At 55.3% G+C, this 21,032-nt stretch overlaps 1 protein-coding gene across 4 annotated transcripts in view; it reads left to right on the top strand.

Annotated features, from left to right (window-relative positions):
* The window catches only part of EMID1 (EMI domain containing 1), a 64,337-nt gene extending 43,437 nt beyond the window's left edge, over window positions 1-20,900 (top strand). For 2 of the 4 annotated variants that reach the window (XM_029048731.2, XM_029048732.2), the window contains 9 exons: window positions 3,493-3,606; window positions 4,475-4,578; window positions 13,911-13,997; window positions 15,210-15,271; window positions 15,931-16,063; window positions 17,094-17,192; window positions 17,754-17,891; window positions 20,461-20,532; window positions 20,719-20,900. In XM_029048731.2, coding sequence (XP_028904564.1) covers window positions 3,493-3,606; window positions 4,475-4,578; window positions 13,911-13,997; window positions 15,210-15,271; window positions 15,931-16,063; window positions 17,094-17,192; window positions 17,754-17,891; window positions 20,461-20,532; window positions 20,719-20,870 — 961 coding nt within the window. In that variant the 3' untranslated portion in view covers window positions 20,871-20,900. Of the gene's footprint in view, window positions 1-3,492; window positions 3,607-4,474; window positions 4,579-13,910; window positions 13,998-15,209; window positions 15,272-15,930; window positions 16,064-17,093; window positions 17,193-17,753; window positions 17,892-20,382; window positions 20,533-20,718 lie in introns of all 4 variants that reach the window. The other 2 variants (XM_029048734.2, XM_029048733.2) reach the window with 2 other exon arrangements.
* Window positions 20,901-21,032: the final 132 nt, after the last annotated feature.

Here is a 21,032-nt window from a genome sequence, read left to right as displayed (position 1 = left end):
TTGGGGGTGATGGGAGAGAGAGAGGCTGACACACCCCAAGTTCCCTGGGGCTGGGAGAAACGCCCTGGCCCCCAAACCCCTCCCACCCTCCCACCAAGCCGTATGTGAAGGGCCCTGGGGGCTGGAGGCAGCTCTCCAGGTGTGTCGAGGTGCCAGGTTGAGTTTGTTTTGGCCCCCCACAGTCCTCCGTGTCTGGCTGGAACCTGAGCCCCTGAGGCTGGAGAGGAAAGCAGGAGGCGGAGAGAGGACGGACTGGTTCTCCAGGGCTCTCTGCACACCCCGGACCTTGGCCACTCCTCCTCCTCCTCTATCTGCTACACCATGCTGCTTCTTAGTAAATACCATTGATTGATTGACTGATTCTCCAGGAATCACTCTGTCTGGCCTTAATCTCTTAGGTCGGAACCTTCTTGAATCTGGGATCATGTCTGTTAACTCGATTGTACTTTAATAATAATAATAATATAGCAATAATGATATTTATTACATGCTTATGTCCCAAGCACTATGCTAAGTGCTGGGGGAGATAGAAGATGATCAGATCGGATACGGTCATTTGTCCCACTCAGCGTTCACAGTCTAAGGGAATGAAGCAGTATGACCTAGTGGAAAGAGCACAAGTCTGGGAGTCAGAGGATCTGGGTTCTACTCCCAGATCTGCCATTTGACCTGTTGTGTGACCTTGGACAAGTCACTTAACTTCTCTTGGCCTCAACTGCAAAATAGGGATTAAATACCTCTTCTTAACTTTCCTTGAGTCTGTGAGCTCCAGTCCCAGGTTCCCCACGGCGTAGTGGATAGAGCACGGGCCTGGGAGTCAGAAGGTCATGGGCTCTAATCCCAGCTCTTCTACTTGCCTTCACTGTGACCTTGGGCAAGTCAATTCACTTCTCTGTGCCTCGGTTATCTCATCTATTAAATGGATTGAGTCTGTGAGCCTCAGGTGGGACGGGGTCTGTGTCCAACCCATTTTGCTTGTATTCATTCAGTCGTATTTACTGGGCGCTTACTGTATGCAGAGCACTGTACTAAGCGCTTGGAAAGTACAATACAGCAGTAAAGACAGACAGTCCCTTCCCACAACGGGCTCACAGTCTAGAGGGGGGAGGCAGACATCAATACAAGCAAACTGGCGTCAATGTAAATGAAGAGATTATAGATACATACATAAATGCCAGGGGGCCGCGGAGGGGGGGAAGAACAAGGGAGGGGGAGTTGAAGAAAAGTGCTTAGTACAGTGCCTTGCACGTAGTAAGCACTTAAATGCAGTAATTATTATTTCCTCAGTTGTAAAATAGGGATTAAATACCTCTTCTTACTTCCCCATAGACTGTGACCTCCGGGCCCATGTTCCCCACGGAGATTTCCTGAGGGTTTCTCCCACACTGACCCAAGGTGGTGAGGGTGGCAGAAGGGACTCCCAGGGTTTTTCTGAAACTGCTGTTCGGGAACCCCTGAAGACGGCTCCCTTGGCTCCCTTCCGATTTGACGGTCTCCTTTTCCCTTCCTTTCATCCTTGAGACGAGCTCTGTGACCTCCCCCCCACCCCTTTACTCCAGATCCACCGCCCCACCCATCCCACTCTGCACCCCACCCACTGCCGGGAGGCCCAGGAAAAAGGTTTTGTTTGAAATCCTTGACGTGAGCGCCACTTTCTCCTCACAGCCCATCTCAAATAAACCCAAGCTCGCCAAAAAATAAACAATGGAGCAGGAGGCCGGGGCGGGTTTGGCAGGGATGATTTTAATTAGGAGGAAAGAAAAGTTTCCTCCTCATCTCCTGGAAAAGAGAGGGAGGGCAGCCCCGAAGGGGGGAAAGGAGGGGAGGTAATCCCCACCCTTATATCCTGCCTGTCCTGCAGCCCCTATGGGAGGGGCATCGGTGCAGAAAGGAAATTATGGGGGCCTGGGGTCCCGGCCTGCCCGGGCAGGGCTGGTAGATGAGAATAGGTAGCTCTGCGTTGGTGTCGGAATTTGCACTTGGAGCCCCGTGTTTGGGAACCTCCTTGTTTTGACCCACCCAGGAGGGACTCAGCCTGCCCTTCCCCCCTACCCCCAACTGTAGCTTTCTCACAGTTGCCGGCTGGGCTTATTTTTCAGTCTTTACTCTCCCAAGCTCTTAGTACAGTGCTTTGCAAGTGCTCAATAAATGATTGAATGAATGAATGAACCTTCCACCCCCTTTTCGTTTCCTTGGCAGCTTGGATAATAATGATGGTCTTTGTTAAGCGCTTACTATGTGCCAGGCACTGTACTAAGAGTGAATGGGAGAATTGAGGGCTAATTCACGGAAGGCTTCTCGGAGACGATGTGATCTTACTGGGGCTTTGAAAGTAGAGAGAGAGGTGGCCTGTCAGATAGGAGGAGGAGAGGTAGTTTCAGGCCAGAGGGAGGAAGAAGGCAAGGGGTGGTGGTGAGACAGGCGAGATGAAGGTACCGTGAGTAGGTTGGCATTACAGAGAAAGCACAGCCTTCTGTGGGCCTCAGTCTTCTCCCTGTAAAATGGAGATAATAATAATGCCAGCCTCTCCCTATCTCCTGCTTTCTCCCACTCCCTTCTGCGTCGCCCTTGCACTTGGATTGGCTCCCTCTGTGTCCTCAGCCCCACTGCACGTATGTAAATAGCCACAGGCTCAGTGGAAAGATCATGGGCTTGGGAGTCAAAAGTCATGGGTTCAAATCCCCGATCTGCCACTTGTCAGCTGTGTGACTGTGAGCAAGTCACTTAATTTCTCTGTGCCTCAGTGACCTCATCTGTAAAATGGGAATTAAGACTGTGAGCCTCATGTGGGACAACCTGATTACCCTGTATCTCCCCCATCACTTAGAACAGTGCTCGGCACATAGCAAGTGCTTTACAGATACCAACACTGTTATTATAATTTATTTATTTACATTTATGTCCATCTCCCAATCTAGACTGTAAACTCGTTACGGGCCAGGAACGTGTCTGCCAATTCTGTTATATTCGGCAAATCACTTCACTTCTCTGGGCCACAGTTATCCCATCTGTCAAATGGGGATTAAGACTGTGAGCCCCATGTGGGACAGGGACTCTGTCCCTCCTGATTAGCTTGTATCTACCCCAGTGTTTAGACTAGTGCTTGAGACATATTTGCACTTAACAAATACCATCATTACTGTTAATAGAAGTAGTACAGTGCTCGGTACACAGTCAGTGCTCAATAACTATGATTGATTGATTGATTAATTGAAAAAAGCACCAAACAAAGGCAAGGCATCATCCTTTTTGGGCACAGCCTGGGAGAGCCACTCCCGCCCTCTCTCCGCCATCTTCCCTCCCAGCCCCTCCCACTGGCCGGTTATGGATCAGGAAGCACTCTTTTCTCCTTGGGATCGCTTAGTAGAGTGCTCTGCACACAGTAAGTGCTCAATAAATAGGACTGAATTAATTGAATGACTGAATCTCAAAGAGCCAGCCCGGAGGCGAACTTGACCCCTTGATCACCCCTGACCGCGTGGTCCATTTCAGAAACTGGTGCTCATACATGGTGACGCGGACGGTCTCCTGCCATGTCCAGAATGGCACCTTCCTGCAGAAAGTGCTGCACAGCTGCCGCTGGCCCCTGCGCTGCCCAGGGAACAGGTGAGAGACCTTGCCCTCCTTGCTCTCTCTGCCCCCTCTGCCCCTTCTGCCCTCCCTCCTGATCCGCCTCTTGGTCACACCATCATCTTTATTGTAGAGAAGCAGCATGGCCTAGTGGGTAGACCCCGGGCCTGGGAGTCAGAACATCATGGATTCTAATCCCTGCTCCGTCCCTTGCCTGCTGTGTGACCTTGAGCAGGTCACTTCACTTCTCTATGCCCCAGTTGTCTCATCTGTAAAATGAGGATTAAGACTGGGGGCTCTATGTGGGACAGGGTTGGTGTCCAACCCAGTTATCTTATATCAGTGCTTAGAGCAGTGCCTGGCACATAGTAAGTGGTTAACAAATACCAGAATTATTATTATCTTTATGATTATCTGGGGCCAGGGCGAGGGGGTGCTAGAGAAGGATTCCCCTCCCAGTCTCCCCCATCCCAGAGGCTGAAGAATTGGGCTCCTTGTTCTCCTATCCCGCTCCACCTCCCTGCTCCCTTCAATAATAACTGTGGTGTTTGTAAAGTGATTACCGTGTGCCAAGTGTTGTTCTGATCACTGGGATAGATACAAGGTAGTGATGATGCTGATGATGATCAGGTTGCACCCAGTCCTTGTCCCTCATGGGGCTCACAGTCTTGATCCCCAGGGTAATTGAGGCCCAGAGAAGTGAAGTGACTTGCCCAAGGTCACACAGTCCCATGGCAGAGCCAGGATTAGAACCCCCGTCCTCTGACTGCCGGGCTCGTGCTCTTTCCGCTAGGCTAGGCCGCTTCAAGACCTCCTAGACCAAGGATCCTGTTTTCGGGGAGCGGAGGAAGTCCCAAGTCCAGGGGCTGAGCTGAGCGGTGGATGGTCTTGGGCTCTCTTGCAGCTACAAGACGGTGGTGAGACCCACCTACAAGGTGATGTACAAGACGGTGACCAGCCTGGAGTGGAAGTGCTGCCCAGGCCACGTGGGGACCAACTGTGAGGAAGGTAGGGAAATGCTGCCCGTCTCCCCGCCGCCTGCATCACTACCCCTGGCCCTCAACCTCCGTTTCCGCCCCCGCCCTCACATTGCTGGGGCTCTTCTCCCTGGCTTAACCTAACCTGAGATCTGGGGTGGAGTCGGGTGGAAGCCAAGCCCTCCGGGGATAAAGGCAATGGACCCCAAGGGATTGGGAACCCGCGCTCCTGACTTTGCTTTGGGTCTCTGCCATGGCGTGCTGAGTAGCGTGGCCACCGGCCCCATCTGGGCCTCGGTTTCCCCACCACTAACAGGAAAAGGAGAGATGGACCTTGTCCTGCTGGCTAGACTGGGTGGATGCTAGGCTTTGGGTGGCCCCGGGGGTGGCTGTGGCACTCGTTGGTGCTTCAGCATGTGTGTGGATGTCTCAGAATCTGAGGGTCACCCCCTTACCACCACTACCCTGCCCCCCCAGGTCAGACAACTCCCACCCTGGCTTACAGGGAGGGTGCTCTGGCCAGAGGTTGGTTTCCAGGGACAGGCAAGGGTTGCCAGTCTCACTGGAAACATCTTGAGTGAGTACTGGTCACTTCCCATTCAGCGTTGCTGCCATCCCCCTAAGCCCAGGAGGCCCGAGACATATTCCGCTGGACACCTCTCTTCCCGGCCCCTTCCCCCCCGGCACTGAGCCTTGGAATGAGGCTGGATCAGCCCTGGGGTCAGTCAATCAATCGTATTTATTGAGTGCTATTACTAATAGTGGTGGTATTTGTTAAGCGCTTACTATGCGTCGAGCACTGTTCTAAGCGCTGGGGTAAATACAAGCTAATCAGGTTGGACACAGTCCCTGTCGCACATGGGGCTCAAAGTCTTCATCCCCATTTTAGAGATGAGGGTACTGAGGCATAGAGAAATAAAGTGATTTGCCCCGCGGTCTCACAGCAGTCACGTGGTGGAGCCGGGATTAAAACCCAGGTCCTTCTGATTCCTAGGCCTGTGCTTTATCCATTAGGCCAGGCTGCTTACTGTGTGCAGAGCACCATATTATGTGTTTGGGAGAGGACAGTGTAACAATACAATAGACACATTCCTTGCTCACAACGAGCTAAAAGTCCTGATGGGGAGACAGGCATTGGTATCAATAAATGACAGAAGTGCTGTGGGACCTGGAGGGGGGGCAGTGAGTAAAGGGAGAAGGGAGAGGGGAAAGAGGAAAGGGCAGGGCCCTTCCCTCAACTTCCACCACCCGCTGCCCTACCTGGGGGTGGGAGGCGGGACAACGCCGGCCCAAACTGGGCTGCCTTCCAGCACCGCCTTGTGACATTCCTTGGAGGATCTGGTCTGTCTCCTTGAAGGAGAAGGAGGAAGAGGAGAAAGAAGAGAAAGAGGAGGAGGGGAATGTGCTAGGGTGGAGTTTACCTCTCCCCCTGCTCCCCCAGACCCATCATCATCATCAGTGGTATTTATTGAGCACTTACTAAGCACAGAGCACTGTACTAACTTCTTGGGAGAGTACAATGTAACAGAGTTGGCGGGCACATTCCCAGCCCACAACAAGCTTACAGTTCAGAGCGGGGGAGAGACATTAATATGAATAAATAAATTTATAATATATAATTTACAGATGCATACTCTACTAGCCAAGCTGGCCTGTCCTTCTGGGCTAGCTAAGGCCAGGCTGGTGGGGAGTGGGTGGGGAGATAATTATCGATGTGGTGGGCACCAGGAAGGGGCAATCAATCAGTGAAATTTATTGAGTACTTACTGTGTACAGGGCACTGTGCGAACCGCTTGGGAGAGTAAAGTGTAACAGAGTTGGTAGGCACTTTCCCTGCTCACAACAAACTTATAGTCTAGAGGACTTTAGGAGCAGAGTTGGGTGGGGGGCCTCTGAGAGGAGTGAGCACAGGTCCTGGCACCCAGTCAGAAGCAAGAGTCAGAGGTCAGGAAGGACCGGGGGTGGCAGCGGCACTTTGGCCACTGGACCTGAACCGCTGGGGGCCTTGCGGGAGAGATGGAGAAGAATGAAATGGCCAATCGCTCCACAAGGCTCCCCGTGACGTTCTCGTCACTGCGGAGGAGTTTGCCCAAGGTTCACCCTTTGCACTTGGATATGTACCCCTTATTCACCCCTCCCTCAGCTCCACAGCACATAATAATAATGATGATTGTGGTATTGGTTAAGCGCTTTCTGTGTGCCAGGCACTGTATGAAGCTCCGGGGTGGATACGAGCAAATCGGGTTGGGCACAGTCCCTGTCCCACGTGGGGCTCAGAGTCTCAATCCCCATTTAGAGATGTGGTAACTGGGGCCAAGAGAAGAGAAGTGACTTGCTCCAGGTCAGACAGCAGATGAGGCAAAGTTGGGATTAGAACCCATGACTTTCTTACTCCCAGACCCGTGCTCTATCCACTATGCCATGCCGCTTCTCCACTTGTGTCCATATCCGTAGTTTATGTTAATGTCTGACTCCCCGCCTAGGTGGCAAATTCACTGTGGGTAGGGAACGAGTCTTCCCATTCTGATGTATTGTACTCTCCCAAGTGCTCAGGGCTGTGCTCTGCACCCACTCGATCAATACCTGTGATCAGTTGATGGATTGATTGACCGGGGCTCATGCTGGCAGAGGGTGCAGGGATGACAATTGTTCCTGGCCCCCATCAGGACCTGGCCCGGGGGGCGTGGCTTGATTCCGACCCCGAGCCTCCCGAACCATGTTACCTGTCCCGGGTCAGATGGGAAGCATCTGTCCAGGAAACATTCCTTTCCTGGTCAGCTGCGTCTGGGAGGGGAAGGGGGGATGCTCATTCGAATTGCATCACCTTTGTTCTAGTTCCCATTCCGATAAGGTCTGGTTAGTTCACTCCCACCGGAAAGATTTTGAATCCCAAGAGGCTTGAGAAGCTTTTTGGGGGGTGGTGGGTGGGAGGGGGGAGTTGCCACTAACTGGAGCCCTGGGAAACTATCTCCCCAGATCAATAGCACTCTCCCCAACCAACCAATCAATGGTATTTATTGAGCTGCGCCTCTGTACAGAGGACTGTACTAAGAGCTCGAGAGAGTACAACACAGTTGAGTTGGTAGAAGCGACTGCTGCCACGGACTCATACAGATAAGAGATAAAAAAACTAATTGCTATTTATATCCAAAAGTACCAAAGGCAGTCTTTATGTGTCCTTAAGATGGGATCGAGTAAATGAGGAGTAATAGTAAATATAAGCAAAAGGAATTTCAAACAAAATCCTGGCTTTACCACAGGTGAATGCTAGTTTGATACTGGTCTTTGGCTTTTGTCTTCCATGGAAGGATCCTCAGTGTGGTTTCTGTGACTTCCTTTTGAGCAAGGAGGTCAAGAGGAAGCCAGCCTTCTGGGCCTCCCCGTTTCCCCTTTTCTCCTCATCTCTTTTGGGTCCCAATCCTTCAGTGGAATCCTCTGGGCTCTGGCCAACGATATTCCCTTCTAAAGTCACATCTCCTCCGAGAGCTTTTCCCAGACTAAGCCTTTTTATTCCCCCCCCCCCCAATACTCTGTTATTTCCCCTATTATCCCTGTTCTGCTTTAATGTCTGCCTCACCCTGTAGACTGTATGCTCTTTTTTATGGTATCTGTTAAGTGCTTATTATGTGTCAGGGACTTTTCTAAGTGCTAGGATAGACAGTGCACTAATCAGCCTGGGCACAGTCCATGTCCCAAGTGACTTGCTCATGGTCACCCAGCAGACGTGGCAGAGCCATGATTAGAACCCAGGTCCTTCTGACTTCCAGGCCCAGGCTCTATTCACTAGGCCATGCTGCTCCCCTTCTTATGGGAGGGGATCATGTGTACCTGCACTTTTAGAACAATTTTCCCAAGCATTTAAGCCAAGTGCTCTGCGTACAGCGCTCGTTCTATAAATACCATTGATTTGCTTGATCCCTAGGTGAGCCGGCCCCTCTATGGCGGATGGTCAGGACACCTTATCAGCGTCCCTCCCCCGGCCCATGAACTCTCTCTTGTTTGGCATCCTCAGTTTCAGACTTGGCCTGCTGACCACTATAGGCTGAGTCCCAGGCCCAGCTGCTTCCCTGTTGGGCCCTTTCCAAGATGTCCCATTCCCCTCCCCACCGTCTCCTACTTCCTGACTCCCCTTTCAGGGCCAGCAGCCCCCCTACCCCGAGGGCACCAGCCTGCGTCACCGTGGGAGTCCCCCGGGGTCAGAGGGTCTCGGGGGCGGAGGGGAGGGGGAGGGTCAGGGCTTCAGTTCCCCCCTCCCAGCCCCGCACGGGCCGCTCCTCCAAGCCAGCCGCCGTCCCGTGGGATCAGCCAGGCGGAGAAACCTGGGCGGGTGCCAGGTCTCCTGGGCTCCATCCCTCCTTCCTCCTTTGCCATCTTTGGGCACAGACTTGGGAGTCAGAGGAAGTGGGTTGTATTTCCGGCTCCACCACTCATGTGCTGCGTGACCTTAGGCAAGTCACTTCACTTCTCTGGGCCTCAGTTATCTCATCTGCAAAATGCAGATGAAGACTGAGCCCCATATGGGTCATGGATTGTGTCCCACTCGATTAGTTTGTATCCATCCCAGCATTTAGTACAGTGCCTGGCACATTGTAAGCGCTTAACAAATAACCATCATTATTTTTAATATCTGGGCCTCAATTACCTTATCTATAAAATGGGGACGAACACTGTGAGTCCCATGTGGGACAGGGACTATGTCCTACCTGATTTTCTTGTATCTACCCCAGAGTTAGAACAGTGCTTGGCACATAATAAGTGCTTAACTCATACCATCATTATTATCATTATTTTTGTTATTATTAAACCGGGGCCTGGAAGGGTGGGAGGGGGGATGAGAGAGAGGCGGGGAGGGCCCTCCCCTGGGACCAGAGGCCTGATTGCTGCCGGGCCCGGCCTCGGCAGGTGGGTCTGGGGAAGGGGGTGGCTGAAGGACAAACCCTTCTCACCTGGGCCCCGGGCAGGCGGGGGGTGGGAGGGCAGGATGTGCCAAGGCCCAGGTGGGAGGTGCGGGCAGGCTGCGCCCCCCGCGGGAGCTTCGGCAGCCAGGCCCGGGCGGCGGGGTGGTTAAGTGGCACCGGTCCCGGTTCCAGATCTGGCAGGGCTGCTGTGAGGCGGGAAGATGGGGCTGGGGGCCTTGGCTGGGAGACGAGAGAGGGAAAGGGATGCGGGACTTGTGTGGGAGTTGGAGGAGGGGCGTGCTTTGAGACGGATGACCACCGCCTGTTATTAATAACCCATCTCCTGCTCCAGCTGCCTGGGAGCCCTCATGGTGGGGATGAGAGAAAACGGGGGGCTGTTTTGCCCCCAGGGCCGTCACAATGGACCAATCGTTTGGAATGGTTCCTGCCACCTACCGGGAGGCCCCCCCAAGATCCTCTCTTCCCATGCTTCTGTGGCCTCCTGGAGAGAGCAGGCAACTGGGAAACCCAAATTGTAGCCGTTCATTCAATCACTAATCGAGCGCTTACTGTGTGCAGAGCACTGTACTAAGCACTTGGGAGAGTACAGTGCAACAATAAATGACACATTCCCTTCCCACAAGGAGCTAGTCCTGTTCTGCAGTTGACCTGCCTCGTGGCCTTGGGCAAATCACTTAACCTCTCTGGGCTCCAGTTTTCTCAACTATAAAATGGGGGAGAAGATCCGTGCTCGCTCTGTCTCTCTCTCTTAGGCCGTGAGCCCGGTCGGGCACAGGGATTGGGTCCCATCTGATGATCTTATATGTGCCCCAGTGCTTAGCACAGTGCTTTAGCAGAGAATGGATGCTGTAAGATATACCACAACCGAGAACTAGCAGTCGCCCAAAAAGGCCGTCTGGAGCCAGCTCTGCCTCCGCATTCTCTGCTGAGCAAATGTGAGAGGCAACTAGGAAAGGAGGGGTTGCACATGGATAATCAGTCTGTCAATGGTATTTATTGAGCGCTTACTGTGTTCAGAGTAGTATACTAAGTGCTTGGGGAGAGTACAATCCAGTAGAGTTGGTAGATACATTCCCTGCAAATGAGAAGGGAAGCCAGCTGAGAGGAAGACAGGGGTTGGGTGGAGGGGGGCCTGGTGGAATTGCCACCCATTTCCTTTCTCTTTCTCTCCCCCTTCCATTCCCTCCCCATTCTTTCCCTCACGATCATTTTCCCTACTGTCTGTCCAGACCCCCGGCAGCCCCCGCTGTGAAGGTGACAGGTCCTTTTTCTCCTTCCTGCTGAGGTCACCGGAGTGGACGCCCCTCCTCCACCCCTCACTCTGATCAGGGGCCCAGCTGTTCCCCGAACCCTCACGGCCGACTGCTCCTCCTCCCCATCCCTGGACCCCCTACTGAATTTCTGGATCATGCCGGATCTCTTGCCTTTTGTAGTGACCCTTTGGTTGGAGCCCAGGGCCTCCTCTCCCAGCCCAGCCCAATCCAATCCAACTGCCTTGGGGATGAGGCTTAATGGTATCTGTCAAGTGCTTACTGTGTGCCAGGCCCAGTTCTGAGCGCTGGGGTAGATACAAGGTAATTGGGTTGGACACAATCTAAATCCCACACGGGGCTCACAGTCTTAATCCCCATTTTATAGATGAGGGAACTGAGCCCAGAGAAGTGAAGGGACTTGGTCAAGGTCACACAGCAGACAAGTGGGAAGCTGGGACTCGAAGCCAGGTCCTTCTGACGCCCAGGCCCGGGCTCTATCCACTAGGTCACACTGCTGTACCTCTCCTCCATCCCCACACCCTGGGCCCCTCATCCCCGTGCTGAGCACTGCTGCCCACCCCCGGCCTCCCGACTCCCCTCACTTCCTCCCCAGCAAATATTTACAGTTGCAAAGTAAACTCCTTGCAAGGGTGGCCAGGGGCCTCAGCCCGGGAGCAGTGGCCTGTGACGCTGACCGGACCTGACCGGATGGAGGAGGACAAGCATCCAGTTCAATTTTGCCCGGCCCCTCCCCCTCCAGCCACCTCACTGATGGATTGGGAGGAGGGAAGGGGAATCACTGAACCCCTTGGCTGCGGAGTCAGAGAACTGCATGGTTCTGTGTTCAACCTGATAGACGTCTATCTGCCTGAGAGTCAGAGGGATCTGGGTACTAACCCTGCTCCGCCACTTGTCTGCTCTGTGACCTTGGGGCAAGTCACTTCACTTCTCTGTCCTCAGTCCCCTCGTATGAAAAATGGGGATTAAGACTGTGAGACCCACCTGGGACCGGCACTGCATCCAACCTGCTAACCTGGTATGTACCCCAGTGCTTAGAACGGTGCTCGGCACATAGTAAGCGCTTAACAAATACCATCGTTATTACCCCAGTGTTTAGGACAGTGTTGGACACATAGTAAGCGCTTGACAAATACCATTAAAAAAGAAGAGTCGGTAGGGATGAGCTGGGACTGGGCACGGTATCGGGAGGGTTCGGGTCAGGCGGCCGTGCCCGGTGAGAAAAGCGGTGGGCCAGAGCCTAGGCTCGGGAGCCTCTCTGAAATTGAGGGGCAGCCCCTGAGTCCTCGAGTCTTGGGAACCCTGGCAACCAGGTGGAATCTGGGAGGATGTTGGGGAAGGGCTGGGAGCCCCATGCCCAAGTGGGGAGCCCCTCTCCCCTAAGTGGGGAAAGGAAAGAAAAAGTAGAGAGAAGGGGGGAAAGGGGAACATTGTGGGGGAAGGAAAAGCGGGGGAGAAGAGGGAAGGGCACACATCGTCTTCCCTCTAGACTGTAAGCTTGTGTGGGCGGGGGATGTGTTTATTGTTCTGTTGTACTCTCCCAAGCTCTATGACGGTGCTCTGCACATAGTAAGCACTCAGTAACTAGGATTGACTGACCGACTTCACCACAGTCTGTCCCGTCCGGGTCGGAAGCCTCCCCTGCCCAGACGGCGGCCGCCTAGAAGACTCAGCCGCCTGGAGTAGAGACAGCTGAGACCCCACAGAGGCAGGGCTCCCATACACCCGACCGCTTAGGCCAGTGGCTGAGGCCTGGGCCAGTGCAGGCCTCTAAGGACACAGCCAGGGCCATTGGACCCGGCCGATCTGGGAACCTGGGCCCAGGACTAGATTGGCTGCCCACGCTGTGGGCCTGGGGCCTGGGAGGCCTGTGGGCACCACCCCTCTTCCCTTCTTCCGGCCTCTCCCGTCCGCCTGCATGCCGGCACATTCGGCCATTTTGGTTTTCTTTGGTAAACACAGTTCAAGTGGGAGGCGGGACAGAAGGTGGAAACCCGTGACTATCCGCTGAAATGTCAGGCGGCTGGTCACCCTGGCAACAAAGGACAGGAGCTTGTGGGGCATGCGGTGCAGGAAGTACAGGGCAGAGGCTTGAGGTATGGGAGAGGCAGGTAGAGGCTTGAGGAATCAAAAAGCCGGGCAGGGAGAGCCCACACAGCATCAGACCTGCTCCGGGATGAATTTTTTTTAGTGGTATTAAGCACTTACTACATGCCAGGCACGTTACTAAGTGCTGGAGGTGGAGCCTGGCTAATCAGCTTGGACGCAGTCAGCTTGGACAATTCTCCTCCTCAGAATTGTCCACACGTTGGGGCCACCCGGACCGCTTGCCATTTGGCATGTACGCTGGACCACCCCACCTGTTGAGCAGTGCAAGCGCCCATGCTTTCAGCACCAGCTCTTGAATCACCTCATTTAGGACGCTCATGAGCGGGGGGCAGATGGTCACATCCCCCCCTGCTGCCGTCTCTTCCTTTCCCCCTTTTCTCCCTTTCTTCTCTCCCTCCCATCTTCTCCCCTTTCTCCTTTCCTTCTTTCCGTTCTCATCCTCTGGGACCCCTTTCCCCTCTCCCTCTGCTCTCCTCAAACCTCCCTTCCCTTCCCAAGACGTCCTGCCCCTCACAGGCTGTAAGAAAGCCGGGTTGCCCATTCTCATTCCTGAGGCTCCTCCTTTCTCCTTTGTTTCAAGCTGGAAGTTTGGATTCAATTTTAATATCCTCTTTCCAAGGAGCTTGATGTGGTCAGAGACTTTATACCCTTTTTCCCAGACCCCCACAAAGCCACGTGGGGAGAGGAGGAGAGGGAGGGAAGGAGTGATTCAATCCACATGGGCGCCTCACTGCCTCGCAGTGTCTCCACCTGGAAAATGGGGGCAGATCCCTCAAGGGGCCTGGAAATGGGGACCCACTGCTGTGGGAAATTGTCCTGAGTGTTCCTGGCATGGTAGGTGGGGTTTCAGGAACGACATCTCCCAGCAACACGTGGGACTCACGGGTACCTGGGGGGGAGTAGGGGGACGCTGCACCCCTTAGGCCCCCTGGACTTTCTACCGAAGGGAGCTGGGGGCGGTTGTCATGAGGTAGACGGCGAGGTGCGTGCATCCCGGCCGTCGGGGTCCGCCGTGGCGACGGCGTGTCACCGGCACCACTGAGGCCCACGCTCTTCCGTTACAGATGTGGCTCGCACCCTGGACTTCTCGGCCACCGCCCACCGGGGCCCTGGCCCTCGCAGCCCCGTGCTCCAGCTCAGCGCTACCTCAGGTGAGCGAGGGGGTGAGGAGCAAAGGGCGACCGGGCTGGGTCCTTATGGGGGCGGGGATGGTGAGCACAAGTCCCTCCTAGGCCTTCCCTGTCTGTCTCCGGAAGGGGGAGGGTCCCATGGTGGGAGGGAGGAACGAGGGTTTGCGGGGGGGGGGGGGGAAGCGTGAGCACAAGGACCCGCAAGAGACAAGATAATCCAGTTTTTTTTATGACATTCGTTAAGCAGGTACTGTGAGTCAGGCACCGTACTAAGCACTGGGGTAGATACAAGTTAATCACGTCAAATCAAGTGATTTGCCCAAGGTTACCCAGCAGACAAGTTGGGGAACCGGGATTAGAACCCAGGTCTTTTTGACTCAGGCTCTATCCACTAGGCCCATGCTGTATCTCCTAGGCCCCTGTGGCTTCTCCAGGCAGGGGGTCAGCCCCCCCGCCCCCACTGCCCCAGGCCCTCCTCCCCACCCCCGGCCCCCAGTACACCCAGCTGCCGGAAAGCGGGAGCAGTGTTGCTTGCCCGGCCGTGGTCAGCTCTCGGGATGGTATGACGGGGGAAGGAGAGCCGGCCACCTGGACCCCGCTGGAAGCTGAGGCTAGAGGGCAGCAGTCTGATGCCAGCCACAAAAAGAGAGGACAGGGTCAGGTCCCAATGTGCACACCCAAATCATAAACCTTGCACCTTTAAAAGAGAGAGCAGGGCCTGAAATAACCATGGAGGCCTGCGGGCACCCCAGCATTTCAATCTGCCAGAATGAGAGCAGTTAACCCTAATTATCTCCAGGAAATGCACTGGGCCGGGCCCAGGGCAGGAGGGAAGGGGTCTCCACACACACCCTCGCCTCCTTCCCTCACCCCCACCCCCCAGCCCAGGATGCTGGTGAGGAAGTTGCAGGATTTTCCATTCCAGTGGCTCACGAAGATTTTTTTCCTTCTGTAAATCGAAGCTGCAACTCAGATCAGTTCTTCCGTTTAAAGGAGGCACACAAAGGCTTTCTGCAGGCGAGGGGGCCCAGGGGTGGAGCTGGAGGGAGTGCGGGGTCTGGACGGGTGGGCGGGACTGTCCGAAGAGAGGTCTGCCAACCGCTCCGAATCGCAGGATGCCCGGGGCTCCCTACCCCCCCTCGGTGGGTCACATGGCAGCTGCTGGAGGAGTGGGACAGTTTGGGCATCACCTGCCGGAGAGGAAGTGAGCCAAACTTCTTTTGGCTTTTTCAGGGTGTCTGAACTGCAGCAAGGTGGTGGAGCTGACGGAGCGACTGAAGGTGCTGGAGTCTAAGGTTAGTAGAGCTGGACACAGGGACCTCTCTTCCCCCTTGCCCACTTGAAGGCTCCATGGCCTCTCTACACAGGGGTTCCCCATGACCTCCCAAGAGGCCAGAATTGTGGAGCTGGAGAGGGGAGAGGGAATGAAGGGTATCGATCCCCGGGGCACCAGACCTCCGCTCCCAGATCCAGTTTAGCAGGGCATTTTCAACTCATGGCTCCCTGTCAACTCCAGGCCCAGTTTCAGCCTTAGGTGCCAACTCTTCACACGAGTGTCTCGGGGAAATGGAGACCAGGAGAGGGTAAGCCTCAAAGAGCCACCTTTTTGGATATTTTAAACTGTAATGGTCTCAGGCCTCCCACTCACTGTACTTGAGTGCTTTCTCTGCGCAGGGCACTGAACTAAGCATTTCCGCCTTTGGAGTCTGCAGTCTAGCGGGCAGGTCAGACACTGAAATTACAGGCAGGGGAAAGCAATGCGGTTTAAAGATCTGTACAAATATTTATACAGGGGAGGGGGTTAGCGAGTGCTTAGGGTGAGGGCTCAAGGTAAACTTGTGGTGGCGTTGGAAGCGAGTCTTAGCAAACCTGAGATGAGCCAAGCTGAAGCCAAACAGCTACGAGGGCCACCTCCCACAGGTCCCTCTTGCCACGGTCTAACTTTCCTTTCCAGGTGGCTGTGCTGTCAATGCCTGGTCTCCCACCCAGGGGACCCCTCAACGGCAAGGGGATGGCAGTACCTGCCTCTGCCCCTCCTTGGGGGTCACCTGTTGTTCACGAGAGCCCTGGGGAGGAAGGCCCCAAAGGTGAGTAAGTGGTCGGGGGGTGGGGTGGAGGCCGGATGGGGACAGTAATTAATCCATTTATTGAGCACTTCTGGAGTGCAGAGCACTGTATTAGGCACCTGGGAAAGTACGGTGCATCGTTAGTAGACGCATCCCCTGCCCACAAGGAGCTTAGGTCGGAGTGGACCAGGAGGATTGTGGCAGAGCAGACCGCCTCTCCCTCCCAGCCTGGGGATCCCAAACCCGGCCCCTGAGCCTGCAGGTCAGTGGGGGTGGGAGACCATGGCCCCAGCAAGGGTGGTGACCACGGGACTGTTGTCCAAGGCAGGCTTCTAGCCCAAGCGCTAGTTGGACCAGAAGGGCTCGGCCTAATGATGACCAGGGATTGATCCGGAGGCAGCCCCTGGACCTCTGGGGGTGTTGTCCCATGTTATCTGGGAGACCCTCTGCCCTGGGGGCGGGGGGGCTGCCTCCCCATCCTCTCAGGCACTGATGTCCTGTCCTCTGCCTCCCTGAGTTCCTCAGCCAGAGAGAGGGGGAGGGAGCCCACATTCACTTGGTTTCATTCACAAATATTTAATGAGTGCTTACTGTGTGCAGAGCGCTGTACTGAGCCCTCGGGAAAGTACAATACAACACTAAGCAGACGCATTCCCTGCCATAAGGAGCGTACAGTCTAGAGGACCAGTCGTCGGTGGGTCGAAGCAGTGGAGAACAGGGGTACCCCAGGAGTCAGCATAGAAGAGAACCAAACAGAGAGGGACCGAAAAGTCTCCGAGCCTGGCCTGGAGCAGAGCTGAGCACTCCCTAAAACAGGCAGCGGCAGGAGGGTGAGGGGCCCTTGGGTTCTGAGGAGGAAGCGAGGAGAAAGAGCAGGTCATATCCAGCCGTTTCCAACCAGAATCGAGACCTAGTCGGGTCATCCGAGTCCTTGCCCTACAGGCCCTAGGACTCTGTGGGGATTGAGAAGGGCTGGGATCCTGAGGATGACTACCTCGAGCAGGGAGGCTGCCGCCCCAGCTGGACCCTGATAGGCATTTTTTTCTCCCAGGGAGGCTGGGGCCCCCGGGCCCTTCGGGCCCAAAAGGAGATGCTGGGGAGCCAGGGCCATCTGGGGCCCCTGGGCTGAAGGGATCTGCCGGCTCACCGGGTAAGTCATGTGTACCCCTGGCCATCGGGTTCCTCCCCACGTTCTGGCTTGGCCGGGCCGCCTCTCTGTTGGTTTATGGGGGAGACGATGGCTCAGGGTGTTTTCCTCTCCTTGGAGCCTGAGAATTTGCCATTGGGCTTTGGTGCCCACCCACTGAGTCTCCTGATCTTTTATGAGCCTTAGGGCTAGTGAGGAATGGTAGGGGAGGCACCTCCTTTATCTCTGCCAGGCTCATGTGCCAACGGAGGCTGAGAGCCATCTGTCTGCTTGCCTGTGGCTCGTGGGTAACGGTTGGGTGTCTGAGAGAAGGCAGTTGAGGATGGCTAATGTTCTCCATCTCTTTAAGGACCATTCTGGGTCATTCAGCAGTTCTGTGCTCCTCCCCCGAACCTCAGGCCTTCAACTGTATAGGACCGGGTACCCAGGCCCACCTGTTCTCGAGCAGGCAGTGGGGAAATTCCTGCCTTCCCCGTTGCTCGGGGCCTTGCCTTCTCCTGAATCCTCAGAATTCACCGTCGGACCTCATAGCTCACCCCCTCGTTCCCTTGTCTCTGTGTCCAGGGCTGCAGGGCCCTCCTGGGCGCCCAGGTCGGGATGGTGCCGTAGGCTCTCCAGGAGAGAGGGGTCCCCCTGGGCCCCAAGGTCCACCTGGTCCCCCTGGCCCCATCAAGCCGCCCTACTCCCAGAGCTTCGAGCAGGGTGAGTGCCGCCCTGGCTAAGAGCCAGGTCGGGGGGTGCGGGACAAGAAGGGATGTGCAGAAAGCTCTCCAGGGGCCCCAGAGTCTGATGGTGAGGGGCCGCTTGGCCTGGGGGGGTGAGAATGGGGCTGGGGGTGCTTCAGAGAAGCAGCGTGGCTCAGTGGAAAGAGCCCGGGCTTGGGAGTCGTCTGAGACAACCTGATTACCCTGTATACCCCAGCGATTAGAACACTGCTCTGCACATAGTAAGCGCTTAACAAATACCAACGTTATTATAAGGACTATTTAGAGATAAGAATGGTATTTGTTAAGCACTTACTATGCGCCAGGCACTGTACGAAGCGCTGGGGTGGAAACAAGCAAATAGAAAGATGAAGAAAATGCAAGGCCGGGAATCCTGGTCAGTCCCTCCTCCCTGTCCCTCCTTCCTTCTCCTGTTCCACAGCCTCTCACTCTGGGGCAGAGGAAGCCATAAACACCATCAAATCTACCCTTCCTACTCCCAGGCTCAGGGGCTGAAGGAGCCTTTCCCAGGCTTCCAGTATCCCTCTCTGCCCACACAGCTGGCAGCGTCCCCGCAGAGACCATAGACAGCTGCCTGGGGCTGTTCTGTCAGCTTTGCCTGTCCTGGACAAGCCTCGGATCTGAAAGCATTGGAGAAGTAGACTAATTCTGCCCGTTGAACCCTCCCCCCCCCCCCCCCCCCGCAGGGTTGAATTCCTGGTCCAGGCATCTGGTAGGATCTGGGGCCCACCTTGTCAGCTGTAGGCCTGGGAAGAGGGAACTGAGCTGACTGCATGTCCCAAGTTGCCCTGGTCTGGTTGCTCCCTAACCAGATTCATTCATTCATTTATTCAGTCATATTTATTAAGCGCTTACTATGTGCAGAGCACTATACCACGTGTTTGGAAGAGTACAGTATAACAATAGGCACATTCCCTGCCCACAAAGAGTAATAATAATAATAATGATGGTACTCGTTAGAGGCTTAGTGTGTGCCGAGCACTGTTTCAAGCAGTGGGGTAGGTACAAGTTAATCAGGTCAGACCCAGCTGGACCCAGGTTTAAATAGTTCTGGACCTATTGTGTGCCCAGGAGTGGTCGGGTGGTTGGGTTGGTGGTGTTCTGGTCCCCAGATTCAGAGGTGGGGGAGGAGGCGGGGACTAGCTCTCGTTATATCCCGGCTAGACTACTGTGTCAGCCTTCTCTCTGATCTCCCTTCCTCCTCTTTCGCCCCGCTCCAGTCTATTCTTCACTCCGCTGCCCAGCTCATCTTCCTGCAGAAATGTTCTGGGCATGTCACTCCCCTTCTTAAACACCTCCAATGGTTGCCTGTCGACCTCCGCTCAAAACAAAAACTCCTCACTTTAGGCTTCAAGGCTCTCCATGACCTTGCCCCTTCCTACCTCTCCTCCCTTCTCTCTTTCTACTGCCCACCCCGCACGCTCCGCTCCTCTGCCGCCCACCTCCTCACCGTCCCTCGGTCTCGCCTATCCCGTCGACCCCTGGGCCACGTCCTCCCGTGGTCCTGGAATGCCCTCCCTCACCTCCGTCAATCTAATTCTCTTCCCCTCTTCAAATCCCTTCTTAAAGCTCACCTTCTCCAAGAGGCCTTCCCAGACTGAGCTCCCCCCTTTTTCCCTCTGCTCCCTCTACCCTCCCCCTTCACCTCTCTGCAGCTAAACCCTCTTCTCCCCCCTTTCCCTCTCTTCCTCCCCCTCTCCCGTCCCACCCCCTCAGCACTGTACTTGTCCACTCGACTGTATATATCTTCATCACCCTATTTATTTTGTTTAATGAGATGTACATCACCCTGATCCTATTTAGTTGCCATCGTTTTTATGAGATGTTCTTCCCCTTGACTCTATTTATTGCCATTATTCTTGTCTGCCTGTCTCCCCCGATTAGACTGTAAGCCCGTCAAAGGGCAGGGACTGTCTCTATCTGTTGCTGATTTGTCTATTCCAAGCACTTAGTACAGTGCTCTGCACATAGTAAGGGCTCAATAAATACTATTGAATGAATGAATGAATGACTGTGATGTGCTCCACAACCAACAGCTGGTTAATTTCCCTAATCTGACTGGGCCTGCTTGAGGTTCTTTTTTTCTGTTGCTCTCTGCCACTCTCCCAGCACCTCCTGGCCCTTGGCAAGATCCTGCCATCACAGCCACTTCAGGGGCTTGAGTAGGGCGCAGGGGCCCGCGGGCCAGTCTGCTAGGGCCCCGGCCCCGAATTCTAGGCTCTCTTCCCAAGGCCCAGAGATGCGGGCCCCAGCCTTGGGGATTCACCCAACTCTGCCTCGGTCTCACTGTGGGACCCCGAGCAGGCCACCCACCTATCTCTGTGCCGTCTCCCATAGAGAGAATGAGGTCCCTCCTGCCAAGTGCTCTTCCCAGTTGCTCGGAGAGACTCGGAGGAGAATGGGGTGGCAGCGGGAGGATGGCACCCGTGTGACATCTCCCCTCCCTGCTTGTCGTATCCTAAACTAAGGGTGCAGAACTCACCCCAAGCTCAGCACTGCGCGGATGGGTATAGCCGGCCTCCTCACTCTCCCTCCTCTGCCTCCAGGAGACTCGTTGCTGTCCAACACCTTCACGGAAGCTGGAGGTCGGGGCCTCCGGGGCCCCGTGGGGCCCAGGGGTAAGTCAGAACCCATCCGGAGAACCTTGGAAGGGTGAGGATGGCCTCGAGGGAACCTCCTTTGGGGGGGGGGTGTGGACTGTCCTCCAAAGCCCAGCCCCTTTTCTGCCAGGGGGACTAGATTCAGCCAGATCACGGCTACCACCCCTCAGGGCAGGGCCAAAGCAGTCACCGCTCTCGTTTCAGGTCTTCCCGGGCCAAAGGGCCCCCCAGGCACCCCTGGGCCCGAGGTGAGTGATAGCCGGGAAACCGATTCCTCCCCCGACACGCCTTCAGACGCTGGGGCTCCTCTAGGGGCTGAGCCTGCCTCCATCCCCTGGGGATTCGGGACAGGGTGAAGCTGAGGCCCTGGACCGTGGTGGTGGAAGTCGGTGGGGAGGGGTGAGGGGGATGCTTCCGGGCAGCTGGGGGCCAGATGGGGAGTGGTTTCAGGCTGAAGGACCAGCCTGGGCCAGAGATTTGAGGGTGAGGACCTGAGGCTCTGCCCGTTGGAGGGAGGA

The sequence above is a fragment of the Ornithorhynchus anatinus genome, chromosome 21, assembly GCF_004115215.2.
Source record: "Ornithorhynchus anatinus isolate Pmale09 chromosome 21, mOrnAna1.pri.v4, whole genome shotgun sequence".
Classification (NCBI taxonomy): Eukaryota; Metazoa; Chordata; class Mammalia; order Monotremata; family Ornithorhynchidae; genus Ornithorhynchus; species Ornithorhynchus anatinus.
Note: the sequence above shows the minus strand (reverse complement) of the source record. Positions and strands in the feature narration are given on the sequence as shown.